At 64.1% G+C, this 10,071-nt stretch overlaps 1 protein-coding gene and 2 long non-coding RNA genes across 8 annotated transcripts; 1 reads left to right on the top strand and 2 right to left on the bottom strand.

Moving 5' to 3' along the window:
- Positions 1–675: 675 nt before the first annotated feature.
- On the bottom strand, positions 676–2,124 carry LOC120234992. The gene is made up of 2 exons (XR_005529266.1): positions 2,052–2,124; positions 676–1,102 (listed from the first exon to the last, which is right to left on the bottom strand). It is a non-coding gene; the product is annotated as an uncharacterized LOC120234992 (long non-coding RNA).
- Positions 2,125–3,276: 1,152 nt separating this feature from the next.
- Positions 3,277–8,030, bottom strand: LOC120234990 (proline-rich protein 36-like). Of its 6 annotated transcripts, none has more exons than XR_005529261.1 (2): positions 5,467–5,831; positions 3,277–3,362 (listed from the first exon to the last, which is right to left on the bottom strand). XR_005529261.1 is itself a non-coding variant. In XM_039237074.1 (2 exons), the coding sequence occupies exon 1, from the start codon at positions 5,161–5,163 to the stop codon at positions 4,171–4,173; it is 993 nt and encodes a 330-aa protein (XP_039093005.1). In that variant the 5' UTR covers positions 5,164–5,179; the 3' UTR covers positions 3,284–3,362; positions 3,764–4,170. The 6 variants fall into 6 exon arrangements, 2 of the variants coding, with proteins under 2 accessions (XP_039093005.1, XP_039093006.1); XR_005529263.1 differs by lacking the exon at positions 5,467–5,831 and adding an exon at positions 7,942–8,030 and having other exon boundaries at positions 3,280–3,362; XR_005529262.1 differs by lacking the exon at positions 5,467–5,831 and adding an exon at positions 5,864–5,937 and having other exon boundaries at positions 3,281–3,362.
- On the top strand, positions 6,432–8,588 carry LOC120234991. Its single transcript, XR_005529265.1, has 2 exons — positions 6,432–6,968; positions 7,985–8,588. It is a non-coding gene; the product is annotated as an uncharacterized LOC120234991 (long non-coding RNA).
- The last annotated feature ends 1,483 nt before the right edge of the window (positions 8,589–10,071 follow it).

Below are 10,071 nucleotides of genomic sequence, written 5' to 3' on the forward strand. Positions count from 1 at the left end.
GGGAGCGGCGGGGCGGGGCCGGGCGGGGCGGGGGCGCGCCCCTGCGGCCCCGGGCCCGGGGCGTCCCTGCCCGGCGCGCCGGCCGACCCCTCCCCAAGCGCGACAGACCGGCGTCCGCGGCCGAGGGCCGGAAACCTGGGGCGCAGCGGTGAAGCCCCAGGTCGCGCGTGTGTGACTCAGAGCTGAACCTGCGCGTGTGGGACCCAGGCGGCGGTGGCGGCCGTGGAGGAGGAAGTGAGGTTTCCCGCCCGACTCTTCGGAAAGGCCTCCAGGGGCCGGGTGGGGGAAGGGGGGCTCCCGGCGGCCTGCGCTCCCAAGGAGTTGGGGGGGGGTGCCGGTCTGGGGGCTCGCCCTGGCAGACGGGGAGGCCAGCACCCTTGCCTGGCGAGCCCCGTTTCCTGCCTGCATCCTTCTGGTAAAATGATCCGTCTGTAGACCTCAGCGCTGTCAGGGGTGAGGGCACCAGACCCACCCCCGTGGAAAGGGGGTTCCTGTTTGAATCTCTGCCCGGCTCTTCACCGCGTGGCCTTGAACACATGGCTTGGCCTCTCTGAGCCGTGGTCTCTTCCGCACAGTGTGTGTGTGGGGGCGGGGGTGCTGGTCCACAGAGGCCCGCCCAGGGTTGCCAAACTCATGTAGTAACTGCAGATGACAGTCACACAATTTTTACCTTTCCAGTTTCCACAAAACGAATTTATTTTAAGAGAATTTATTTTATCCTACAAAACTCACAACCGTGTGTGTTTAAATCCTGAGGGAGGCTGAGTAAGGGAGAAATGACCGAGCCTGACCTTCGGCTGGTGAGGGGGCACCAGGGCTTGGGGTGGGCGGAACCGCAGTGGAGGGGTGCTGGCCTCTTCCTGTGTGTGCAGGGAGCGGGGGGGAGAGCCACAGCGCGGAGGGGTGGTGCTGGGCCTTACGGTCATGTCCACATTTGCCCGTTATTTATGAAATGCTCTGCCTTCAGAAGCGGCCCCCGGGTCCTTGGTTTTGGCTTTGTCTCCACGCAGCCTCCGTGCCTGCCAGCTGGGCCGAGGTCTGGCCACTCCTGGAGCATCGGTCTCCACTCCCGGCACGGCCCTTTAAGAGGAAGACCCACCACCTGGGTTCCCAGGTGGAGACGTTCTCTCTGAGAGTGTGAGGAACTGGTGGGGGAACCTCGCTGGTCTGCCTGGAAGAGGAGGCTGTGGGGAGATGGGGGCATGCTGTCTGCAGAGACCCCTGCCTGAGGAAAGGGCGCTGCGCTGCTGTGCAGACCCGGCCTCCGTGTGGAGTCTGCGGGGAGCCGCATTTCCCAGCAGAGCTGACCAGAGATGCCTTTGATAGGTAGTGAGCTCCCCATCCTGGGAAGTGTGGGAACAGGGCTGGCCGATGCCATGAAAGCATTTCAGATGTCAGGAGCAGATTGGACTGACTGTTTCCAAGTTCATTTGGGATTCTACCCCTTGAAACTGTTGTATATGCGATGATTTTCCTTGGGACAATTAATGCATTTCACTAAGAGTGAGTTTCTTTTTAAAAAGGTGAACGTGTCTTTATCACGGAGCATGAACACAGCTGAAAGGACGCGGAGAGGGGGTTAGACCCCAGCCAGGACGGCTGCCTGCTGAGCCCCGGCCGCGGGCCCTCTTGCTCGGAGAAGGGCTGGCGTGAGACGGGTGCCAGGACGGCTGTCACTGACGGAGGGGAGCCCGTCTCCTGGACGGGATTGGCCAGAGGGCAGGGTGAGGAAGGGGAAGAGAAGCTGCGTCCGGCTGTGACTCACTTTCGCTCCGCTCCCCCTTGTCCAGGCTCTGTCTCCGTCACCCACCCGCCACGGTGACCCTGGTCCACCTCAGGGAAGCACTGGCCCCAGGGAGCCTGGGCTCACGGCCCTCCCCGTGGGCCCCACCGAACCCAGGGTCACGTTGGACAGTCTCCCAGCCGGGGCCCCTCCTCCGGGACTCGCCCACAGGCGCAATTTGAAAGGTAAATCAGGAGTGGACGTTCCAGGCACATCGATGCAAAACTCAGGCCTTTGGTTCTCAAATGTTAACCCAGTGCCTTGGTACCTCGAGGGGCCGGGAGCGCTGTGCGCTGGACACCACGCCCTGTGCGGCCTGTCCCAGGGGGCAGTGTGGTGCCGCGGGCAGGTGTCAGGGGGACGAAAGTGCTGGCCCACACTCCGGGCCACTGGCGCCGTGGGACTGCTCTCCAGAAGCCACCCCTGTCCTTTGGCCTGCAGGGGACGGGTCAGGAGAGCAGGGAGGAGGCCTTGCAGAGGTCACTCCGCACAGTGGCCTTTGAGAACAAGTCAGCCTGATAAAGCGCCCTGGAACCTTCTGAACTCAGTCAGTTCTCTGGGGGGCAGGGTGAGGAAGTTACTAGAAGGAAAAGAAAGTACCCAAGTCGCACAGGCTCCCCTGTGGTCCTGCGGGGGGCGCACCGCCGTGTGTCCGGGCCCCTCCAGGAGACTTGCATCAGGCACTTTACATCTTCACTGTCAGCCCTGGCTGTGGGCTGTCTCTCAATGCCCCTAGAGAACAGAGATGCGCAAGCTTCTGCCGACACCCCCTGTCCATGTCCGCCCGCTGGATTTACCCGCGCATCTCCTCCTGCCATCAGAAGAGAGGCCAAGACAGAGGGAGAAACTCTCCCCACGACTTGGGACAAGTTAGCGGTCAAACCAGAAGTGCCCCCGACGCTGGACAGGCAGGCAGAGGAGGCGTCGTGTTCTTGTTAGGAGCCAGCGATGAACCAGTCACTGCTCAGAGAAGCTGGTGTTAGACGTTAGCTTCTGGTGGAGAAAGGAGCCCAGACTTTCCTGCCTGAGCAGACGGCCGTGCCCTCTGAGGATGTCACTTGAGGACGCCTGGGGCACCATGAGTTCCAGAAAAGGCAGACTCAACGGAGTGGGAGGAGCCCCCTCTGCGCTGGCGGCCCCGCCGCCGGACAGCAGGTGCCAGGCTCCCGGGGCTGCGGAGCCCAGCCCTCGTCGAGACCCAGGGCCTTGGCGCCCAGCGTTTCCCTGGAAGGATCATTTGACTTTCGTGGGGATCCACTTGTGCGGTCTTTCTGCCTTCGCTTCCGCAGAGGCAAGGGTCTGTGCCAGCAGGAAGGCCGTCGGGAAGCACCCAGGCCTGCCCCGCGCCTGCCCCGCCGGCCGGCCGGGGGGTGGGGTCAGAAGGTGCATTCGGCAGAGACCTCGCATTCCAGAATGACCTCACGTTAGGTGAGTTGTTATTTCAGCCTCGCAGATCTGCCGAGGCGGGGGGGGGGGGGGGGGGTGCAGCCTCCCCGCCGGCCCTCACGCCCGCCCAGGGAGCGCCGTCCTGTGTGAAGCCTTGACGGGCGAGGTCATCCTGCACGGAGGCCGTTTTGTGCTGAAAACAGTTAAAGCAAACATTCAGATCGTCAGCAGTTATCTGTGGGCCTGCTTGGGCATTTCTCCATGTTTGATTTTGTCGGAAGCCTCAGCGGCCTGGGTGGGCAGGGCCCTGCCCGCGGCACCCCTGCCCCTAGGCTCCTCGCGACCGCCACGGCTACTCGGGACAATCAACAAAAGGAACCGAAGGCCGCAGGAAGGGAAAGACCCTACTGGGGCGGGGACACGGGGGCGGGGCCTCTGCGTCTCAGTGGGGCGCGTGGGCCGCCCTCCCTTGTCCAGTGTCCCTGTCCTGTCTCACGCCCCCTGCCCAGGCCGACCTGCCGCCCGCCCTCCCGCTCCAGCCGGGACCCCCCCGCACCACAAACGCCGCCTGGGCCGTCGCGTCCCCGTGCGCACACTTGCAGCGTTCTTGTTTCTGAAAGTTCCCTTCTTTGCTGACTATGGACACCTCTATCCCACCTCCTCCGGGAAGTCCTCAAGGACCAGGTCTCTCTCCCCGCTCCTGGAAGCCACATCTCTGGGCCCTGTAGGTCGTTGTTCGTGGGCATAGGCCTCACCCTGGTGCCTGCCAGGCCGCATGCTCCCTACAGAACCTTCCAGCAATCTGGCCATCCGGCATCTGACACCCCAGGCCGCAAGTGAGGCACTGGGGGTGAGGAAGAAGAGACACGCGTTCCTGAGACACAGTCGCCAGCGGGCTGTCTCAGCTTCCCCGCCGTGGGAGGCATCCTGGCCATCCACAGCCTGGTGCCGGCCCCAGGGTCCCCTCTGCTTGGCATGGCTTCGTCGCGGTCCCAGAACGGTTACCTGAGCTGGGCCCTTCCAGCCCCGTGGCTCTGCTCACCCAGTCTGGCTGAGCCACGCCAGTCAGCCACGCCTGAGTCCTCGGGCCACCTTCTTCCCTGCTCCCCCCTCCGCCCCGTGACCTTCTCAACCTCCATCCCGACAACATGGCTCCGTCCCGGCAGACAAGCTGCAGGGGCCTGGGAGCCCCTTTCCCAGAGGAAGCACCTCCCAGGAGGTGGCTGACTGGTGGGACGGCAGCGAGGGGACGCCGCTGTCACGGCGGTTCCGCGAGGCTGGCAGGCGGCTCGGGGCTCTGGGGGCGGCTGGGGGAGCCCCCGGCCGCAGGCAGGCAGCGTGCACTGGGCCAGGGCGGGCGCCAGCGGGAAGGGCTGGAGCCGCACAGAGGAGGGGCCGCGCTCTGCGAGGAGACGGGACACTGAGTCTGGAGCCAGGCCGCGCTGCAGACAGGGAGGCGGCCGTGAGGGAGGCCCTCGAGCCCGGGGACACCCTCGCGGGAGCACTGAGACTTTGGGACTCTGCCTGAGGGGGTGCGTGGCCCTGCAGAGCCTGGCTTGGGGGCGCCGAGGGACCAGGCCCTCCCCGGGCTCCCTGGCTGTGAGCAGAGAGCTGCTGGCAGAGCCCCCCCTCCCCCGGAAGGACGCCCTGGGGGAGGGGTCAGGAGAGAGCCCTCTGGTCCCGGAGACTCCTTCCCTGGAGCCCTGGCGGCCACCAGGACCCTGCGAGCTTGCCGACCTGCCCTGACCGGGCCGTGCGGGATCGGGGGCCGGCTGGGCTCGGGTGAGTTCCCCCAACACCGGAGCCCGCTCAGTGGCGAGGAGATCTCTCGCAAAGTCTCCACGGCTCGGTGGCCTGTGGCCAGCGTCCTGCAGAACTGCTGGGCGCCTTCCCCTTCCCGGGGTAGAAACGCTGTTCTGCTCGCCCAGAGGCCTGAATGTTCTATCAACCCAGGAACACGGACGCCCGCAGGGCATTTGCAGAGCTGGCTTCATTTCCGGATCCCAGATGGCTTGCCCGTCACAGGAAGTGGGGGGCTCAGCAAGGCCCTCCGAGGCCCCCTGCCTCCCTCACCCCTCCCCTCCCTGGGTGGTGCCTCCTCCGTCCTGCCCCCGGGCCCCCTGAGGTCACCTCACCCTCCGGTGCAGACCTCGCCCCGCCGCCTAGACTGACCTCAGCCCCTACCCCTCACCTCCCTGCAGCGGATCCCGGCACCTCCCGGGAACCCACCCCGCCCCCCCTTACACGCCTGATGCCCTCATCTGCTCCTGTCCCCTCAGCCCGTGAGGCAGGCTCACCGTGGCCCGGGCCCCAGACCTGTGTCCACAGCGGCGTCCTCTGAGCTCTGACTTCCAAGACCCGCGAGTGGCCTCCCCACGCGCCCCCTGGGAGGTGCCCATGGGGGCCTCTCCGCTGACCCCTGACCGCAGGCACGGCCCGGGGCCTCCTCCTTGGCTCCCTCCCGGTGTCTTCGTCTTCCCCAGGGACCCGCTCAGAAACGAACCCCTGTCCCCCCCCCCCCGCTGTCCCCCGGTGGATCCTCGTGTATTTGCGAAATGCCTGCCTCCCCGATGTCATTCCAGGGCCGCTCTGGGCTCCGGTGCAGACAGCCCCCCGCGCACCTCAGCATTTCAGAAAGTCAGCTTGTCCCCACCCTGTTCACGGTCACATCCGTGCCCCTCCCCAGCGTCCCACCTCCAGGGCTCCCGGAGACCCGGAGCCCTCAGCCAGGACATCCCACAGCCTCCATACGACCCCATCTGCCCTCCCGGGTCCTGCCTCCCTCCAGACCAAGCTTTCTTCTCCCTCGATGATTTGCTCTCCATCTCTGTCTCTCTCTATGTCTCTATCTCTCTCCATCTTTGTTTCACTGTCTCTGTCTGTCTCCATCTCTCCTCTCTCTGTCTCCATCTCTGTCTGTCTCTATCTTTCCATCTCTGTCTCTGTCTCCCTCATCTGTGTCTCTGTCGCTCTCTGTGTCTCTTATCTCTATCTTTCCATCTCTATCTCTCTCCATCTCTGCGTCAATGTCTCCATCTCTATCTCTCTCCATCTCTCTGCCTCTATCTTCATCTCTGTCTCTCTGTCTTTCCATCTCTGTCTCTGTCTTCATCTCCGTGTCTCTGTGTCTCTGTCTCCATCTTGATCTCCATCTCTGTCTCTGTCTTTCTATCTCTGCCTCTGTCTCCATCTCTGTGTCTCTCCATCTCCGTCTCTGTCCCTGTGTCTCTGTCTCTCCCTCGGCCTCTCCTTGTCTCATTCGTGTCTGTCTCTCTGCCTCCTCCTTTGTCTCAGGAATTTCACCTGCCGAAGTGACAGGACAGCGGGGTCACGGGAAGAGTTTAAAGGAGGAAGGTCTCTCCGTGACATGGCTGCTCTTCCTTATTTTTCTTGTTTTCCCTTGGCCTTGGCCAGTGACGTCGTGGGGGAGGCGCAGCTCAGGAGGTGGCCGTGCCTCAACACCGCGTCCACGTAGACACATCCTCACGACCGTCCCCCTGCCGACGGCCACGTGCCGGTGTGGACACGTGGCTGGGGCCGGTCCCCCAGGCCGGCTGATGCAGACAGTACACATAGTCACCTGTGCGACTGTGTCCCCGACGGAGCTGGCCCAGGGGACATCAGCACTGGTGGGGGTCCCCTGCCCCAGGCTTTGGGGGAACAGCCCGGCAGAGCCTCCCCACCGGGCCTGGAAGGCACAGAACCGCACACGGAGATCCGCACCCGAGCCAGGCCGGTGTCGCGAAGGCGGGTCCCAGCCGCGCTCCTGCACAGTGCGCGGCGCCTGTTTTAGCAGAAGGTGGGGGAGGGTGGCCGCTGTCAGCACAGGGGGCTGCAGGGGGAGGGGGAGGGGGAGGTGACACTTTTCCTGGACACCCCGACTTGGTCATATATTCCTTTGTCTTAAGAGGCACAGGGGGGCCCAGGCCCCCCAGAAGCCAGGTGCCCCCAGGCTGGCCCCTGGGAGCAGCGGGGAGAAGGGAACTTGGTGACCGGCTGAGCCCAGGAGTCCGCGCTCCTGAGGATGGGCTCCGTCCTCGCCTTGGCGCCAGCTCCCTGGGTGGCCGCCTGCACCCAGCAATTACCACCTCAGTCACCTCCCACTCACCTCCGTCCAGAGCCGGGCCAGGCTCACGGCAACCCGCCACCCACGCGGGAGAGGGGCTGGCTCCCTCCTTCTGGCCCCGCCTCCAGCCTGCGGCTCCTCCTTGCCCCTCCCCCTCCCCCGTCCTCCCTCCTCCCTCCTCCCCCCTCCCTCCTCCCCCCGCTCTTCCTCCACCTGGCTCCTCACCCAGGTCACCTGGACTCTGCCCCGTGAGCCCAGGCCCCGTGTCCACACTAGCTCCGGCCTCCTCATCTCCCGTGAGCACAGCCTCAGGCGGGTTCCTGCCGCCTCAGCTCCAACTATGTCCCTCTGCACCCGCAGGAGGACGCCCCTCCCCCCTGAACCCCAGGCTGGGAACCCCAGGGAAGGTGCCCACGTTACCCCGTGCCCTACAGGAGGCCCTGGCAGCTTCTGGTTGGGTAGAGGTGCCACTCCCGGGAGAGGGGTCAGCCCAGGTGGGCAAGCGAGCTCGGGCCACACAGAGCGTGCTTTCAGATGGGAAGTCGGCTGGGGCGCTGGGAGCCACAGCCCTGGTGCTGACAGCCGAGGGGTGACGCCTGCCCACCAGGCGCCCTGGGCCCGGCCCTTCACGGCGAGCCCCTCCCCCATGCTGCTCCCAGTGTGTGGAAGTCAGCCCCTCCCCCGCCAAGGTGGAGTCCCGGTTTACCCTTGGCCCCGGCTCGCGGGGGACCCTCTCTCCCTGTCGGCAGGTGACATTGAACCTGGCTCCTGCAGGGGCCAAAGGCCCCGGGGGCTATCTTTGCCCAGACGCGGTTTCTCAGGCCACATGTCAGCATTTCTCATGTGGAGCAACCCCCTCATCCCGGCTTCGAGGAGCTTCTGGAAAATGCACCGCCAAGCACTGCTGGTGAGAATGTAAACGGTGTCGCCGCGGTGGAAGTAGCGTGGCGGTCCCGCAGAAAACTAGAAATGGACCCACGTGTGCTGGCCAGCCCGCCTCTCGGTACAGCCCCTGAAAGTGAGGCTCAGAGAGATCCTTGCACACCCATGTTTACAGCAGCATTGTTCACAACCGCCAACAGGTGGCAGCCACCCAAACGTGCATCAGCAGAGGAGTGGCAGACAAGATGTGCGTGTCTGTGCAGTGGGCTGCTCAGTGGGATGTGGGGCAGCTGCACGGTGGGGGGGGGGGGGCAGATGGCGGGTTTCACACTTGGCCGAGTGAGGTTGGGGCTGCTAGGCCTGCTTAACTCAACCTCTAGCGATGGGTGACTCACAGCCAGTTGCCTTAGATCAGGGAAATGGAAAAACACCAAGAATGTTAATAAAGATTTTCCTTAGAACCTCCATTAACTATGTCTCCACATGGCTGGGAGATGTGAATTTCCTTCCGTCCAGGTCTCCCTCACAGTGACAGAAACTGTCTGGGGTGACTCAGCCTCCTGGGTCCCACGTATAGGGAGATGCTCCCTCACTTTCTAGGCAAACTATGGTAATGACGGTGATGGGGATGATGCGGATGGTGGTGATGGTGGTGATGGGGATGATGGTGGTGACGGTGATGACGGTGGTGACGGTGGTGATGGTGACTATAGGTCAGCAGCTGGGCACGCAGCTCTGGGCTTTGGGGAGAGTCAGGCTGGAGGTGGAAAATGGGGTGTTATCTGTGACAGGTGGTATTTACCGAGACCAAGAGCAGGGCCCTTTTTTGGGGTTTGCAGGCAGGAGACTGGGAAGGAGGGGGTGTCTGGGACATGGAGAGAGGAGGGGCATGTCTTTCTAGTCTCTTCTGACATCCCACTTCACGATCACGTGTCTGGAGGCTGGGTTGCCCTCGGCCCCACGCACGCCTGGTTACAGCGGGGTGGCCGGCCTCCTCCTTCCTGGGCACCCTCTCCGGTCCCGACCGCACCCTCGGTGGGACCAGCCCCACGAGGAAATGCGTTCCAGCAGCTTTCTTCCTGGGCTGCGGCCGGGCGGACGGCGAGGTGGCCCGCCCAGGCTGGCTTTCCGCTGTCGCGTTTTGTTCTGTCTTCGGTTAGGACAACATTAAGCTCTAAACCGAAGGATCACAACAGGGGCATTCCATTGTGCATGGCGGAGCAGAAGTGCCCGCTGGTCCCAGGCGCTGCCCCCCAGTGACCGGCCTGCCCTGCGCTGGTCCCCGACCGCGGCCGGCCGGGCTCCGGGCTCCGGGCGCGCAGGCGCTGGGCACCGCTAGCCACTCTCTGCGCCCTGCTCTGCGCCGTGGGCGGTTTTGCCTGCAAGTGGGAGGAGGGCTCATGATGACAACTGAGCTCAGAAGGTGGGGATTTGCACTGAGTGTTCGCTGACCTCATTTCTGGGGAGGAAGTAAGAGCCGGGCGCCTACATGGGTGCTTCCAAAACATGTGCCCGCGCCGCTGACCGCGTGCGCCCCGGGCAGCCCTGTGCGGAGGGTGGGCCCCCTGCAGTGAAGGGCCCGCCGCGCCGGCCACGCTCCAGTAGCAGCACAGTCTGGTCTTTCTGGTGAAACCGGAAGTACTGTGGTATGGACGGGCATTTCCCTTTTTTGTTAGTGACATTCTTGGATAATAATAAAGAACTTCCCTAAAAAATATCCAAATGCAAAGTTTCCCAGAGCGTTTTAGAAGAGGAGGCTCGCTCAAGGGCGCTGCTGCGGCCGCACCCGCATCCGGGGGAGCAGCGGGCAGGGGCCCGATCGGACAGGCCTCTGGGTGCAGGGCGGAGGCTGAGCTCGTCACTGGCAGAGGCCGTGGGGCAGGAGCGCAGGAGCCGCACAGAGTCCGGGGGTCTCCTAGCTGAACTGGAGACCGCCGCGTCCCCGTCACTCTCC

Source organism: Hyaena hyaena, unplaced genomic scaffold (assembly GCF_003009895.1).
Source record: "Hyaena hyaena isolate Hyena2069 unplaced genomic scaffold, ASM300989v1 scaffold_118, whole genome shotgun sequence".
NCBI classification, from domain to species: domain Eukaryota; kingdom Metazoa; phylum Chordata; class Mammalia; order Carnivora; family Hyaenidae; genus Hyaena; species Hyaena hyaena.

Excerpts from the sequence above, each read along its gene's own strand:
- LOC120234990 (XM_039237074.1), bottom strand. The coding sequence starts at position 5,163 with ATGAAGCCAGCTCTGCAAATGCCCTGCGGGCGTCCGTGTTCCTGGGTT.